The sequence below is a fragment of the Heterodontus francisci genome, chromosome 3 (genome assembly GCF_036365525.1).
Source record: "Heterodontus francisci isolate sHetFra1 chromosome 3, sHetFra1.hap1, whole genome shotgun sequence".
Lineage (NCBI taxonomy): Eukaryota > Metazoa > Chordata > Chondrichthyes > Heterodontiformes > Heterodontidae > Heterodontus > Heterodontus francisci.
The window spans coordinates 190,676,322-190,694,227 of NC_090373.1; the positions used below are offsets into that span (position 1 = coordinate 190,676,322).

The following is a 17,906-nucleotide window of genomic DNA, read 5'->3' on the forward strand; positions in this document are numbered from 1 at the left end:
CACCCTCCTCCTCCTCCTCCAGGGCCCAGTCTGCCCCACGCTCCTCCTCCTCCTCTAGGGCCCAGTCTGCCCCACCCTCCTCCTCCAGGGCTCAGTCTGCCCCACCCTCCTCCTCCTCCTCCTCCAGGGCCCAGTCTGCCCCACCCTCCTCCTCCTCCTCCAGGGCCCAGTCTGCCCCACCCCCCTCCTCCTCCAGGGCCCAGTCTGCCCCACCTTCCTCCTTCTCCTCCCAGGGCCCAGTCTGTCCCACCCTCCTCCCCCTCCAGGGCCCAGTCTGCCCCACCCTCTCTCCTCCTCCAGGGCCCAGTCTGCCCCACGCTCCTCCTCCTCCTCTAGGGCCCTGTCTGCCCCACCCTCCTCCTCCAGGGCCCAGTCTGCCCCACCCTCCTCCTCCTCCTCCAGGGCCCAGTCTGCCCCACCCTCCTCCTCCTCCAGGGCCCAGTCTGCCCCACCCTCCTCCTCTTCCTCCTCCAGGGCCCAGTCTGCCCCACCCTCCTCCTCCTCCTCCAGGGCCCAGTCTGTCCCTAACTCCTCCTCCAGGGCCCAGTCTGCCCCACCCTCCTCCTCCTCCAGGGCCCAGTCTGCCCCACCCTCCTCCTCCTCCAGGGCCGAGTCTGCCCCACCCTCCTCCTCCTCCTCCAGGGCACAGTCTGCTCCACCCTCCTCCTCCTCCTCTTCCTCCTCCAGAGCCCAGTCTGCCCCACCCTCCTCCTCCAGGGCCCAGTCTGCCCCACCCCCCTCCTCCAGGGCCAGTCTGCCCCACCCCCTCCTCCTCCAGAGCCCAGTCTGCCCCACCCTCCTCCTCCTCCTCCAGGGCCCAGTCTGCCCCACCCTCCTCTCCTCCTCCTCCAGGGCCCAGTCTGCCCCACCCTCCTCCTCCTCCTCCTCCAGGGCCCAGTCTGCCCCACCCTCCTCCTCCTCCAGGGCCCAGTCTGCCCCACCCTCCTCCTCCTCCTCCTCCAGGGCCCAGTCTGCCCCACCCTCCTCCTCCAGGGCCCAGTCTGCCCCACCCTCCTTCTCCAGTGCCCAGTCTGCCCCACCCTCCTCCTCCTCCTCAGGGCCCAGTCTGCCCCACCCTCCTCCTCTTCCTCCTCCAGGGCCCAGTCTGCCCCACCCTCCTCTTCCTCCTCCAGGGCCCAGTCTGCCCCACCCTCCTCCTCCTCCTCCAGGGCCCAGTCTGCCCCACCCTCCAGGGCTCAGTCTGCCCCACCCTCCTCCTCCTCCAAGGCCCAGTCTGCTCCACCCTCCTCCTCCTCCAGGGCCCAGTCTGCCCCACCCTCCTCCTCCTCCTCCAGGGCTCAGTCTGCCCCACCCTCCTCCTCCTCCTCCAGGGCCCAGTCTGCCCCACCCTCCTCCTCCTCCTCCTCCTCCAGGGCTCAGTCTGCCCCCACCCTCCTCCTCCTGGGCTCAGTCTGCCCCACCCTCCTCCTCCTCCTCCAGGGCCCAGTCTGCCCCACCCTCCTCCTCCTCCTCCACGGCCCAGTCTGCCCCACCCTCCTCCTCCTCTTCCTCCCCCAGGGCCCAGTCTGCCCCACCCTCCTCCTCCTCCAGGGCCCAGTCTGCCCCACCCTCCTCCTCCAGGGCCCAGTCTGCCCCACCCTCCTCCTCCTCCTCCCCCAGGGCCCAGTCTGCCCCACCCTCCTCCTCCAGGGCTCAGTCTGCCCCACCCTCCTCCTCCTCCTCCAGGGCATAGTCTGCCCCACCCTCCTCCTCCTCTAGGGCCCAGTCTGCCCCACCCTCCTCCTCCTCCTCCCCCAGGGCCCAGTCTGCCCCACCCTCCTCCTCCTCCTCCCCCAGGGCCCAGTCTGCCCCACCCTCCTCCTCCTCCTCCCCCAGGGCCCAGTCTGCCCCACCCTCCTCCTCCTCCTCCCCCAGGGCCCAGTCTGCCCCACCCTCCTCCTCCTCCTCCTCCAGGGCCCAGTCCTACTAATTTCTTTTTTCCAGGTTTTCAACTACCGAGCACTGGACACTGGGCTGCAATCAGGGTGGAAATCCTACTCCTACAGCACCTCCCTCCCTGCCGCTCACCCATCTCGGGATGCAGAGACCAGTTAGATCCCCAATCACTGCAAAGACTGACTGGGAACCAAACCTCAGGCTCTCCTGGTTCACCAGTGTCAGAATCACGCCGGCAGAGGCAGGGGCCTCTCACTCACTCACTCACATTTCTAACAATGACTTTAATATAGTAAAACATCCCAAGGTGCTTCACAGGAGTGTTATTAAACAAAACTGACACCAAGCTACATAAGGAGATATTAGGGCAGAGGACCAAAAACTTGGCCAAAAAAAGAGGTAGGCTTTAAGAAGCATCTTAGAAGAGGAGAGGGAGGTGGAGAGGTTTAGGGAAGCACAGATGAAGATCTTCACTCTATACCTCTTTTTAAATGAAAAAGGATCCCTGTAGTGTTGCTCATGGGTATCTGAAGGACAGCTATGTTTGGCTGCTAACCTGGCCTGTCCCTCTACGGGTGCTCCTTAAACACTCCTCGCAGCAATACACGCGCGTGTCGTTCCCTTCAAAAAATATGGTTCTGCATCAGTAACAAAGCGTGATGGAATTACACATTAAAAGATCTGCATAGAGCAGGCACTTCCTGAAAACGTCTCACTCACTTCCTGTCACATTTTTCCTGCCACACTTTCTTTTAAGCAACATCCAGTTAGGTAACAGGAGATCAACCAGAGATGCCACTGGATTTCTCCATATGTAAATCGAGCATTTTGATTTTGTTTTTCAATTAAAATGAGGGACACTGAGTTTGCCGTGGAACACAGGCATGAACAACCCATTGCTGCCAGGTACAAGGCTGCTGTGGCAACTTGAGGGCAGTGTATATGATATATTTGCAGGCTCCTCGGATGGGTCAGAGGGCACCTCTGACAGTGCAGCACTCTGTCCGGACTGCACTGGTAGCGCCAGTCTGAATTCTCCACTCAAGCCTCCAGAGCAGGACTTGAATCCACAACCATCTAACTCAGAGGGGAGAGTGCTACTCATTGAGCCATGGCTGGCTTAAATCACACTCGTACAAACTGGATAAGGTGGTGCAAAGTTAAAAGTTCATGTGGTTTACACGGTTCTCCACACCCCGTGAACTCAAGGCTACAACAGCCTCTTGTCCCATCATTTCCATCCCTCCCCCCTTCTCCTGAAGGATTTGACCACTTGCTGAGTTCCACAGGTGCTCATCCCATGATGCTACTTCTCGCATGCGAGAGACTAATAGACAAACAAGTTATTCCCTGACCATCACACATTTTTATTAAGTCAACACCAGGCAGCAATGTTCCTTGAACACGTACGTTTCCAAACTGGGATTCCTGCCCAGGCACACCATGAGGTCACGGAAGAGCTGAAGGGGTCCCTGAACTCACTGCCATTCTGGGTTTGTTACCTTACTGCCCGAGTCCTCTCTGCTCTTCTACTGACAACTCTATTTGTCTTTGGCTATCTGATTGCTGTTTTCAGTATTCTAAAGGAAGTAGATAATGTCGACCACACCAAGCTGCTCCTGCTTGTTCAGAGCAGCAGAACCAGAGGACACAGCCCACACTAGGAGGAGGACATACAGTCATTTACAACATAGGAGGCCATTCAGCCCATCAAGTCCATGCTGGCTCTCCACAGAGCAATCCAGTCAGTCCCACTCCCCTGCTCGAACCCCCTAGCCTTGCAAGTTTATTTCCTTCACGTGCCCATTCAATTTCCTTTTCAAATCATTGATTGTCATGGAGGGTGGTGGAAGCAGAGTCAGTGAGTTCCAGGTCATTACCATTCGCTGCGTAAGAAAGTTCTTCCTCACATTCCTGCTGCATCTTTTGCCCAGAACCTTCAATCTGCGTCCCCTAGTCCTTGTACCATCAGCTAATGGGAACATTAGCTTGTCTAACTTATCTAAGCCTGTCATAATCTTGTAAACTTCTATCAAATCTCCCCTCAATCTCCTTTGCTCCAGGGTAAACACCACCAGCTTTTCCAATGTAACCTTGTAACTGAAATTCCCTTCATTGGAACCATTCTGGTAAATCTCCTCTGCACCCTCTCAAGGACCCTCACATCCTTCCTAAAGTGTGGTGACCAGAACTGGATGCAATATTCTAGTTGGGGCCTAACCAGAGCTTTATAAAGGTTCAGTACAACTTCCCTGCTTTTGTACTCTATACCTTTATTTATGAAGCCCAGGATCCCACGTGCTTTACTAACCACTCTTTCAATATGTCCTGCCACCTTCAAAGATCGATGCACATGCACCTCCAGGTCCCTCTGTTCCTGCACACTTTTTAGAACTGTGTTATTAAGTCTATATTGCCTCACCCTATCCCGTCTGCTAAAATCATTTGTCACATTTATCTCCATTAAATTCCATCTGCCCATTCTGCTAGCCTATCTATGTCCTGTTGCAGGTGGTTCATATAATCCTCGCTGTTTGTCACTCCTGCAAGTTTCATATCATTGGCAAATTTCAAGATCCAATCCATTTATATAAAGCAGTGGTTCCAGCACTGACCCATGGAGAACTCAACTGTCTACCGTCCTTCAATCTGAAAAAATAACTATTTACCATAACTTACTGTTTTCTGTCCTTAAGCCAATTTTTTTTATCCAATTGGACACTGACCCTCCGATTCCATGAGCCTCAATTTTGTTAACCAGCCTTTTATGTGGTACCTCATCAATTGTTTTCTTAAAATCTAAATAGACAACATCCACCACATTCCCTTCATCAACCTTCACTGTTACTTCATCAAAAATTCAAATAGTCAACCATGATCTGCCTTTTACTAATCTGTGCTCGCTGTCCTTAATTAACTCAAACCTCTCCAAGTGCCTGTTGATTATTTTCCCTGATTATTCTTTCTAAACCTTACCCACCATCAATGTTAAACTAACTGGCCTGTAGTTGCTAGGACTGTGCTTACACCCTTTCTTGAATAAGGGTGTCACATTTGCCACTCTCCAATCCTCTGGCACCTCCCCCATATCCAGGGAAGATGGAAGATTATGGAAAGCCCTTCCACTATCTCCATCCCCACTCCCTTTAGCAACCTGGGATGCAAACCATCCGGACTAGTTCGCTTATCTAGCCTAAGCTTAGTCAGCCTTTTCAGTACCTCCCCCCTCTCAATTTTTTACCCTATCCATTGCCTCTGCTCTCTCCACTTCTACCAATATTTTGTCAGATTCCTCTTCCCTAGTGAACACTTATACAATGTACTCATTAAGTATTCTTGCCTTGCCCTGTACCTCAAAGCATGTATTACCCTCATTGTTCCCAATAGGCCCCACTCTTACTACCCACTTACTATTTACATGCTGGTAGGAGATTTTTGTGTTCCCTGCCGTTCTGTGTACATATTCTGTCAGTCTTATTTTTCTCTTCATCACTGCTCTCAATTTTTTGTATTTGGCCTGGTTCTCACTTGAAGAATTCATCTGACATGCATCATACATTTTTTTTTTGTTGTTTCATCATAATCTCTATCTCTCATCTTCCAAGGAGCCTTGTTCTTGGTTCCCCTACCTTTCATCCTTGTTGGAATGTTCCTAGCCTGTACCTGAAGCATCTCTTCCTTAAAGATAACCCATTGTTCTGATATAGCTCTTCCTGCCAGTCTTTGGTTCCATTTTATCCTGTCTATATCCCTTCTCATCACATTAAAATTCACCCTCCCCCCCCAATCTAGCCATTCTACTTTATATCATCTGTGGAAAGAGAAGCAGAGTTAACGTTTCGGAACTCTTCCGAAGAAGGGTCACTGACCCGAAACGTTAACTCTGCTTCTCTTTCCACAGATGCTGCCAGACCTGAGTGATTCCAGCATTTCTTGTTTTTGTTTCAGATTTCCAGCATCCGCAGTATTTTGCTTCTACTTTATATCATTCCTTGCTTTACTGCATTACAGTCTAAACCTTAGGATACAATGATCACTCTCACCCAACTGCTCCCCCACAGATATTTGGTCCACTTGGCCCACCTCATTTCCCAGCACCAGATCCAGCAATACCTCTTTCTAGTCAGGCTGAGAACATACTGATCAAGGAAGTTCTCCTGAACATATTTCAGAAATTCCTCCCACTCCTTTCCCTTTACTATAAGATTATCCCAGTCGATATTTGGGTAATTAAAGTCCCCCAATATCACCACTCTATAGTTCTTGCACATCTCCCTGCAGATTTGCTCCTCTATCTCTCGCTCACTATTTGGAGGTCGATAGAACGTCCCCAGTAATGTGATCATACCCTTTTTGCTCCTCAACTCTAACCAAATGGATTCTATCTTTGCCCCCTCAAGGACATCCCGGCTTTCCATCACTACAATGTCTTCCCTAATCAGGACTGCCAACCCACTTCCCTTTTTTTCCTTCTCTTTCTCTTCTGAATACTTTATATCCTTGTATATTAAGTGCCTAGTGCTCACCATTTTTAAGCCATGTTTCCATTATTGCTACTACATTATATTCCCATACTGCTATTTGTGTTTGTAGCTCACCAACTTTATTCACCACACTTTGTGCATTTACACACAAACATTGTAATCCTGTCTTTGCATTTCTCGTATCCCTTCTCAGTCTGCTCCAATTTAATACAGAACTACTCCCTTCTCTAGTACTGTCTAACATTATGCACCTTACACCTTATTCCTCTTTTCTAGTTCCAAATGCTGGTGCCCATCCCCCTGCTAATTTAGTTTAAATCCTCTCCAACCACACTAGTAAATCACCCCGCGGCGACATTGGTCCCAGTCCTGTTGAGATGCAACCTGTCCCTTTTGAATAGGTTCCTTCTGCCCCAGAACTGGTCCCAATGCCCCAAGAATCTGAAGTCCTCTCACCTGCACCATGCTTCAAGCCACGGACTGATCCACCCTATCTTTGTACTTCTACTCTAACCAGCAAGTGATACTGAGATCACTACCTTCCATGTTCTATTCTTTAACTCCCTCCCTAGCTCCTGAAAATCTGACCATTTGACCTCAATACCTGCCCTTGCTATGTCGTTGGTACCAACATGTACCACAACATCTGGCTCACTCCCTTCCCCCTGCAGAATATCCTGCGCCCTTTCTATGACGTGCTTTACCCTGGCACCAAGGAGGCAACCACGCGGGACTCACGATAACAGCCCCCCTGACTATGTAATCTCCTATCATGTCTGCATTTCTACCCTTTGCTGCTCTCTCCTGTACAGTTCCCTGTCCATTGGTGGAGCATTTAGAAAATCTCAATGTAATCAGGCAGAGTCAACATGGTTCTGTGAAAGGGAAATCATGTTTAACTAATGTATTGGAGTTCTTTGAGGAAGTAACAATCAAGGTGGATAAAGGGGAACCTGTAGATGTGGTGTACTTGGATTTCCAGAAGACATTTGACAAGATGCCACATAAAAGGTTACTAAACAAAATAAGAGCTCATGGTGTAGGGGATAACATATTAGCATGGATAAAGGATTGGTTAGCTAACAGGAAAAGGACAGTAGGGATGAATGGGTCTTTTTCGGGTTGTCAAGCTGTAACAATTGGAATGCCACAGGGATCAGAGATGGGCCTCAAGTATTTACAATTTATGTCAGTGATTTGGATGAAGGGACTGAAGGTATGGTTGCTAAATTTGCTGATGACACAAAGACAGGTAGGAAAGTAGGTTGTGAAGAGGATATAAAGAGATAATAGATAGGCTAAGTGAGTGGGCAAAAAGTTGGCAAATGGAGTATCATGTGGGAAAATGTGAAGTTATCCACTTTGGCAGGAAGAATAGTGAAGCAGCATATTATTTAAATGGAGAGAGATTGCAGAACTCTGAGGTACAGAGGGATCTGGGTGTCCTGGCACATAAATCACAAAACATTGGTTTGCAGATACAGCAAGTGATTAGGAAGACAAATGGAATGTTGTCATTTATTGCAAGGGAAATGGAATATAAAAGTAGAGATGTTTTGCTACAGTTGCACAGGGTATTGGTGAAACCACACAGTATACAGCTTTGGTCTCATTTGAGAAAGGATATAAACGGGTTAGAGGCAGTGCAGAGAAGGTTCAATCGACTGATACCTGGGAAGAGGGGGGCAGTGGTTTGGGGGGGGTTTATCTTATGAGGAAAGGTTGGGTCTGCATCCAATGGAGTTTAGGAGAATGGGAGGTGATCTTATTGAAAATTATAAGATCCTGAGGGGACTTGACAGGGTGGATGCTGAGAGGATGTTTTCCCTTGTGGAAGAGGCCAGAACTAGGGTCTCTCATTTAAGATGGAGAAGAGGAGAAATTTCTTTCCCTGAGGGTGGTGAGTATTTGGAACTCTCTTCCCCAGACAGCGGTAGAGGCAGGGTCACTGAATATTTTTAAGGCAGAGGTAGATAAATTCTTGACTAAGAAGGGGTAGGTGGGAAACCGGAGTTGAGGCCGGAATCAGATCAGCCAAAATCTTATTAAATAGCGGAAGACGCACGAAGGGGTCAAATGGCCTATTCCTGCTCCTAATTTGCATCTTGGTATGGTGTGGACTGCACTCCTTCAAAGTGTTGTTACTCCCAGCAGTCGCCAATGCTGAATTCAAAACTAATCTGCAGACATATTATTTCAGTGAGGGAGTGGTTAATCTGAGGAACAGGCTCCTTAGGGAGATCAGGGAAGCAATCAGGGATTCGTCTAACTGTAAATGACAGATTTCTTCACAAAATAGTACTTTAGGATACAGTACTGAGATGTGACGTGTGGTGAGTGTAACACGTTTGAGAGGCCCGGTGTCTTTGGGCCTGTTTCCCATCTCCCTCCACCGCTGGGAGTTTCCCTCACTCGGTCTGTTCTAGACTAACGGATGGAGGCGGAGCTATGATCACAACTTCATTACTTCATTATTGTGGTGAAGTGCAAAAACCAGGATGGTAGACAGAGACCCTGATGGACCAAGATCATTTATCACATTGGGGTCCCCATCACTCGGGGCAGCGGGATCCCGGGGACCCGTCACTCGGGGCAGCGGGATCCCGGGGACCCGTCACTCGGGGCAGCGGGATCCCGGGGACCCGTCACTCGGGGCAGCGGGATCCCGGGGACCCGTCACTCGGGGCAGCGGGACCCCATAGTGTGTTAACACTGACAAGAAGGCCTTTCTGGCTACAATAGTATAGAATCTGAGAACGGGTAACAGGGTCAGGCAAAAACCTCTCTCTCTCCACAGATGCCTGAGCCACTTGAATATTTCCAGCATTTTCTACTCATTTCAGATTTTAGTCGTGAGTCAAACCCTTGGTTACCCCTGAAAGACAAACACAGGGAATGTGCTCTCACAGGGGTGAGAGTCAGTCTGTCCACTGTTGCTAATTAAAAAACACACATAACCTTCACTGACGATCAGCTCCTTCCTCCAGGTCTCCAGTGAGGTCATTACTTCAGGCAGGCCGCAGGACAGTGTCAGCTCGCATTCACGTCACCTGCAGCCTCTCACCTGGAAACCAGTCCTTAAAAAGGGCTTCTCCGAATCTCAGTCAGAGAAGCAGACCGCACACTCGACCTCCTCGCACTGACAACAACTGCCCAAATGCACAAAGGGAGAGCATCGATCAACAAACAGATGGTCTGGAGAGGCAGTAAGCACAGGTGAGGGAGCTCAGAGCTAGTCTCAGTAATGGTGACTATGAAACTAACAGATTGTTGTAAAAACCCATCTGGTTCACTAATGTCCCTTACCTGGTCTGGCCTACATGTGATTCCAGACCCTCAGCAGCATGAATGAGAGGTGATCTTGTTGAAACATATAAGATTCTGAGGGGACATAACAGGGTGGATGCTGAAAGGATATTTCCACTCTTGGCCAAGACTAGAACTAGGGAACAAAGTTCAACAATAAGGGGTCTCCCATTTAAGACGGATTTGAGGAGAAATTATTTCTCAGAGTCGTTAGTCTGTGGAATTCGCTTCCTCAGAGAGCAGTAGAGTCTGGGTCATTGAATATGTTCAAGGTTGAGTTAAATAGATTATTGATAGACAAGGGAGTCAAGTATTAAGGGGGGGCGGACAGGAAAGTGGAGTTGAGACCACATTCAGATCAGCCACAATCTTATCAAATGGTGGAGAAGGCTTGAGAGTGGCCTACTCCTGCTTATAATTGGCAAGCAGTGAACAAGGATTCACCAAGGGGGAGCCAAAAACAGAGTGTTTAAAATTAAACCCTGTTACGGTAAGACCAGGTGAAGGCTGAGAGGGACCCCTAGACACCTTTCTCACCTGGTCGTAACAGGACTAACACTTCTATAGCCTTTTCACCACTTCAGAACATCACAAAGCACTTTAGTCACTGAAGTACTTTAGAAGTGTAGATACCATTGTAATATCGGAAACATAGCAGCTAATTTGCACACAGCAAGATCCCACAAACATCAATGACTAGGATCAGCTGTTTTAATGATGTTGGTTAAGGGTTAACCAGGACACCTGTGAGGTTATCCACTTTGGTAGGAGGAACAGATGTGCGGGGTATTTCTTAAATGGCAAGAGATCAGAAAGTGTAGATGTACAAAGGGACCGGAATGTCCTGGTCAATAAGTCACTGAAAGCTAACATGCAGGGGCAGAAAGTAATTAGGAATGCTAATGGTATGTTAGCCTTTATCGCAAGAGGGTTTGAGTGCAGGAGTAGTGAAGTCTTGCTGCAATTGTATAGAATCTTGGTTTAACCGCACTTGGAGTACTGTGTGCAGTTTTTTCGTCCCCTTACCTTAGGAAGGATATTATTGCCATAAAGGGAGTGCAACGAAGGTTCACCAGACTTGTTCCCAGGATGGCGGGACTGTCCTATGGAGAGAGATTGGGTTTGTATTCTCTATAGAGTTTCTAAGAATGAGGGGTGATCTAATTTAAAGCTACAAAATACTTAAAGGGATAAAGGGATAGACAGGGTAGATGCAGGTAAGATGTTTACCCTGGTTGGTGAGGCTAGAACCAGGGGTCACAATTTCAATTGATGAGGAGAAATTTCTTCACTCAGAGGATTGTGAATTTTCCACAGACGGCTGTGGAAGCTCAGTCTTTGAGTATGTTTAAAGCAGAGATTGACAGATTTCTAAATACCATTGATATAAAGGGATATGGGGATAGCGTGGGAAAAAGGCATTGAAGGAGATGATCAGCCATGATCAAACTTGTTTGGCGGAGCAGGCTCGATGGGCTGAATGGACTACTCCTGCTCCTATGTTCCTATGACACGGGGGAGCACTCTCCTCCACAGTTGGCAAGGGTTGAGTGATAGGGGTCACAAAACTAGGCTTGTGGGCACCCCCTTGACCTGCTACTTTTATTTTATTTATTTAGAGATACAGCACTGAAACAGGCCCTTCGGCCCACCAAGTCTGTGCTGACCAACAACCACCCATTTATACTAATCCTACACTAATCCCATATTCTCTACCACACCCCCACCATTCTCCTACCACCTACCTACACTAGGGGCAATTTACAATGGCCAATTTAACTATCAACCTGCAAGACTTTTGGCTGTGGGAGGAAACCGGAGCACCCGGCGAAAACCCACACAGACACAGGGAGAACTTGCAAACTCCGCACAGGCAGGACCCAGAACTGAACCCGGGTCGCTGGAGCTGTGAGGCTGCAGTGCCACTGTGCCGCCCTATTCACCTAGGGTACAGCTCAGAGCAGGCAGGGCAGTGTGGAGAAGTCTAGCCTGCTGGTGACAGTCATGGATGAATGTTTCTGTGGTGGTGACGAGGTAGAGAGGGATAGTATCTGAGAGATGGATCTCAGTGATAGACTAGACCCGAGTCTTAATGCTCAGCTCAAGGATAAAGCGGACACCAAGAAATTGCCCTAACAGTGACTAGGGCGCAGAGTTCCTATGGCTTAGTTGGCAACACACTTGCCTCAGAGTCAGGGGTGGGGGAGGGGGAAATGGTTTAAGCACCAATTTAGAGATTTGAATTCACAATCCAGGCTTCAAAATAGTGGCTATGGGATCGTTTACATCCAAACGAGAGGGCAGACAGGGTCTCAGTTTACTATCTCGTCGGAGAAAAGGCTGAGTGCCAGGTCACTGGGTGCTTGAAAACAATGAGTTGCTCTGTATGGGGGTTGGGGGGGGCAGCTCTGTGTAGTCAGTATAGAATCACAGAATGATGCGGCACAGAAAGAGGCCATTCAGTTCATCATTACTGTTCTGGCTCTTTGTCAAGGGATATAGAGGATTGGATAAGGAAAAAAAAGGAGGCTTAAGGCAGATTCAGAGTGCTGAAAACAGCGGAGACCCTAGAGGAGTATAGAAAGTGTAGGGGGGGACTTAAAGTAATTAAGAGAGCGAAGAGGGGAGCATGAAAAAACACTGGCGGGCAAGATAAAGGAAAATCCCAAGGTGTTTTATAAGTATATTAAGGACAAGAGGATAACCAGAGAATGAGTAGGGCCTATTAGGGACCAAAGTGGCAATCTGTGTGTGGAGCCGGAGGACGTAGGTGAGGTTTTAAATAATTACTTTCAGGTGTTTACTATGGAGAAGGACGATGTAGAGGTCAGGGAGGGGGACTGTGATATACTTGAACAAATTAGCATTGAAAGGGAGGAAGTATTAGCTGTTTTAGCAGACTTAAAAGTAATAAATCCCCAGGCCCGGATGAGATGTATCCCAGGCTGTTATGTGAGGTAAGGGAGGAGATTGCAGGGGCTCTGACACAAATTTTCAAATCCTCTCTGGCCACAGGAGAGATACCAGAGGACTGGAGGACAGCAAATGTGGTGCCATTATTCAAGAAGGGTAGCAGACAAAAAACAGGTAATTACAGGCCAGTGAGTCTAACATCAGTGGTTGGGAAACTATTGGAAAAAATTCTGAGGGACAGGATTAATCTCCACTTGGAGAGGCAGGGATTAATCAGGGATAGTCAGCATGGCTTTGTCAGGAGGAGATCATGTCTAACAAATTTGACTGAATTTTTCGAGGAGGTGATTAGATGTGTAGATGAGGGTAAAGCAGTTGATGTAGTCTACATGGACTTCAGTAAGGCTTTTAATAAGGTCCCGCATGGGAGATTGGTTAAGAAGGTAAGAACCCATGGGATCGAGGGCAATTTGGCAAATTGGATCCAAAATTGGCTGAGTGGCAGGAAGCAGAGGGTGATGGTCGAGGGTTGTTTTTGCGAGTAGAAGCTTGTGACCAGTGGTGTACCACGGGGATGGGTGCTGGGACCCTTGCTGTTTGTAGTGTACATTAATGATTTAGACGTGAATATAGGAGGTATGATCAGTAAATTTGCAGATGACACAAAAATTGTTAGTGTCATAAATAATGAGGAGGAAAGCCTTGATTACAGGACAATATAGATGGGCTGGTAAAATGGGCGGAGCAGAGGCAAATGGAATTTAATCCTGAGAAGTGTGAGGTGATGTATTTTGGGAGGACTAACAAGGCAAGGGCATATACAATGGATGGTAGGACCCAAGGAAGTACAGAGGGACCTTGCTGTACTTGTCGATAGATTTATTTATTAGCCAAGGCGTTGACTATAAGAGCAGGGAGCTATATAAAATGCTAGTTAGGCCACAGCTGGAGTACTGTGTACAATTCTGGTCACCACACTGTAAGAAGGATGTGATTGCACTGGAGAGGATGCAGAGGAGATTCACCAGGATGTTGCCTGGGCTGGAGCATTTCAGCTATGAAGAGAGACTGGATAGGCTAGGGTTGTTTTCCTTCGAGCAGGGCTGAGGGGGGACATGACTGAGGTAAACAAAATTATGAGGGGCATTGATAGGGTAGACAGGAAAAAACTTTTTCCCTTAGCGGAGGTGTCAATAAACAGGGGGCATCGATTTAAGGTAAGGGGCAGGAAGTTGAGGGGATTTGAGGAAATATTTCTTCTTCCGGAGGGTGGTTGGAATCTGGAATGCACTGCCTGAAGGGGTGGGGCGTGGTAGAGGCAGGAACCCTCACAACATTTAAGAAGTATTTAGATGAGCACTTGAAACACCATAGCATACAAGGCTATGGGCCAAGTGCTAGAAAATGGGATTAGAATAGATAGGTGCTTGATGGCCGGCATGCACAAGATGGGCCGAAGGGCCTGTTTCTGTGCTGTATAACTCGATGAGTCTATTAACCACTCCCACTCCCCTGCAAATTTTTCGCCTCCAAGTATTTATCCAATTCCGTTTTGAAAGCGATTATCGAATCTGCTTCCACCAACTTTTCGGGCAGTGCATTCCAGATCATAACACGTTACATGAACAAAATATTCCTCTCACCGCTGGTTCCTTTGCCAGTTACTTTAATTCTGTGCCCTCTGGTTACCTGCCACTGGAAAGTTTCTCTTTATTTACTCTATCAAAACCACTCTTGATTTTGAACACCTCTCCCCATAACCTTCTCTTCCTGAAGGAGAACCACCCCAGCTTCTCCAATCTATCCACGCAACTGAAGTCCCTCATCCCTGGAAACATACTCCAAAATCTCTACTGCACTCTCTCCAAAGCCCCTAAAATGTTGTGCCCAGATTGGATATAATACTCCAGCTGAGGCCCAACTCGTACTTTATCAGTTGTAAAGTGCTTTCAGACATCCTGTACACATCCACATTGTGAAAGACACGATATAAATGCAAGATCTTTCTTCCTTGCTTTTGTACTTGATGCCTCTATTTATAAAGCTAAGGATCCTGTATGTTTTTTTAAAAATAGCCTTATTGACTTGCCCTGCCACCTTCAAAGATTTGTTAGTCAACTGCCTGGTCTCTGTTGCCACACCCCCTTTAATATTGTACCATATAGTTAATAACTGTACCGTTAATTCTGAATCATATTTAAGGTGAAGACAGCCTACAAGCAAGGGGAAGACGAAAGCAGTAGGACCAGCTCACACTGAAAGTGAAGACAGCCTACAAGCAAGGGGAAGACAAAGGTGGTCGGACCGGCTTGCTCCAAAAGCCTGCTGCAGTGCCCCAACTCAGAACAGCCTTGTACACAACACACAAAATGGCATCTCCAGTGGGTGCGGCCACCAAACAGGCAAACACCACAGGTGCCAATCTCCCTGCCGTGGCCCTCAACCTTCCCTACACACTGGTGGAGCTGGTGATCGCAGCATCGTCCACTGCAGGGAATGTGATGGTCTGCGTTGCCGTGCTCCGGGAGCACCAGCTACGCACCGTCACCAACTACTTCCTGGTCTCGCTAGCTGTGGCAGACATCTGTGTGGGCGCGCTTGCCGTCCCCTGCGCCATAATGACCGACCTGGGCATCCCCAGGCACAACTTCCACCTCTGCATCCTGATGCTTTCTGTCCTCATCACCCTGACACAGAGCTCCATCTTCAGTCTGCTGGCCGTGGCCATTGAGCGCTATGTGGCCATCTTCTGCCCCTTGCGCTACCAGTCCATCGTGACGCCCAGAAACGCAGGTGCCACCATTGCCATCACCTGGCTCCTGTCACTCCTCATCGGCCTGGTGCCCCTGATGGGCTGGCACAAGCTGCCACCAGCAGACGGGCACTGCTTCTTTGTTACAGTGATGGACATGACCTACATGGTCTACTTCAACTTCTTTGGCTGTGTCCTGGGACCTCTGGCTGCCATGTTTGCCATCTACGCTTGGATCTTGGCGGAGGTGAGGCGGCTGGTAGCCAGGAGGGTGGGCGAGCGGCGGCGGGATGGGGCGCAGGCCGCGGGTGCCAGGCGGGAGATGAAGACGGCCAGCTCGCTCTTCCTGGTACTCGCCCTCTTTGCCATCTGCTGGCTTCCCCTCCACGTGGTCAACTGCATCCTCCTACTGTGCCCAGACTGCCCCGTCCCGCTGCCACTCCTGCTGACCGCCATCATCCTCTCCCATGCCAACTCCGCCGTGAACCCCATCCTCTATGCCTTCAAGCTAAAGACCTTCAGGCGCGCCTTCAAGGCCATATTTCTGTGCCACCCCTCACATGTGGGGCCCGACACAAGGGCAGACTAACCCCACCTGATGTAGCCAGCATGCACTCCAGGTTCTGCAGCCAAGGGCTTTGAGACCAGAGCTGTCCCCATCTCTCCCACTGTTCTCACTTCATGCCCTATTGCAGTGCCACGGGCAGCGAACAGCACCCCAGCACTCCGTCCATGTGCCCAACATGAGGGCGATGGCCAGTGTCAATAGATTAGACACCCACATGGAGAAGATAATTCACAGCTCAGTCCAATTCTGTCTTGAACAAACATCCATCTGCCCTTTCCAACAGGATCCAATCTACCGAACACAGGGAACGGGAGCCCCAACCATTATCCCTCTCTCTATCCCAGAGTCGGAGGAACTCTGACCATTATCCCCTCTCTCTCTCGCCCAGTGTCTCTGAGGAACTCTGACCATTATCCCCTCTCTCTCTCGCCCAGTGTCTCTGAGGAACTCTGACCATTATCCCCTCTCTCTCGCCCAGTGTCTCTGAGGAACTCTGACCATTATCCCCTCTCTCTCTCGCCCAGTGTCTCTGAGGAACTCTGACCATTATCCTCTCTCTCTCTAGCCCAGAGTCTGAAGAACTCTGACCATTATCCCACCTCTCTCTAGTCCAGAGACTGAGGAACTCTGACCATTATCCCCTCTCTCTCTCTAGTCCAGAGACTGAGGAACTCTGACCATTATCCCCTCTCTCTCTAGTCCAGAGACTGAGGAACTCTGACCATTATCCCCTCTCTCTCTAGTCCAGAGTCTGAGGAACTCTGACCATTATCCCTCTCTCTCTAGTCCAGAGTCTGAGGAACTCTGACCATTATCCCACCTCTCTCTAGCCCAGTGTCTCTGAGGAACTCTGACCATTTTCCCCTCTCTCTCTAGTCCAGAGTCTGAGGAACTCTGACCATTATCCCCTCTCCCTCCAGCCCAGTGTCTCTGAGGAACTCTGACCATTTTCCCCTCTCTCTCTAGTCCAGAGTCTGAGGAACTCTGACCATTATCCCCTCTCTCTCTAGTCCAGAGTCTGAGGAACTCTGACCATTATCCCCTCTCTCTCTACCCCAGAGTCTGAGGAACTCTGACCGTTATCCCCTCTCTCTCTCCCCCAGAGTCTGAGGAACTCTGATCATTATCCCCTCTCTCTCTAGTCCAGAGTCTGAGGAACTCTGACCATTATCCTCTCTCTCTCTAGTCCAGAGTCTGAGGAACTCTGACCATTATCCCCTCTCTCTCTAGTCCAGAGTCTGAGGAGGTCTGACCATTATCCTCTCTCTCTCTAGTCCAGAGTCTGAGGAACTCTGACCATTATCCTCTCTCTCTCTAGCCCAGTGTCTCTGAGGAACTCTGACCATTATCCCCTCTCTCTCTTGCCCAGTGACTCTGAGGAATTCTGACCAGTATCCCCTCTCTCTCTATCCCAGTGTCTCTGAGGAACTCTGACCAGTATCCCCCCCCCTCTCTATCCCAGTGTCTCTGAGGAACTCTGACCAGTATCCCCTCTCTCTCGCCCAGTGTCTCTGAGGAACTCTGACCAGTATCCCCTCTCTCTCTATCCCAGTGTCTCTGAGGAACTCTGACCAGTATCCCCTCTCTCTCTATCCCAGTGTCTCTGAGGAACTCTGACCAGTATCCCCCCCCCTCTCTATCCCAGTGTCTCTGAGGAACTCTGACCATTATCCCCTCTCTCTTTCGAGCCCAGAGTCTGAGGAACTCTGACCATTATCCCCTCTCTCTCTATCCCAGTGTCTCTGGGGAACTCTGACCATTATCCCCTCTCTCTCTATCCCAGAGTCTGAGGAACTCTGACCATTATCATCTCTCTCTCTCTCTCCAGCCCAGTGTCTAGGTTGTATTCTCTTGCATATAGCAAATTGTGGGTTGCACAAATTGAGTTGTTTAAAACATGTTCAAAGGAGTTGATAAGAGTATCACAGAATAATACAGCGCAGAAGAGGCCCTTCGGCCCATCGAGTCTGCACTGATGCATTAGAGA

General features: G+C 49.5%; 1 protein-coding gene across 1 annotated transcript in view; it reads right to left on the reverse strand.

The window, feature by feature from the left end:
• Positions 1-17,906, reverse strand: part of parp1 (poly (ADP-ribose) polymerase 1) — a 70,240-nt gene that overhangs the window by 36,045 nt on the left and 16,289 nt on the right. Inside the window, 1 exon segment of the mRNA XM_068028608.1 lies at positions 15,518-15,757. Within this exon segment, the coding sequence (XP_067884709.1) occupies positions 15,518-15,757 (240 nt within the window).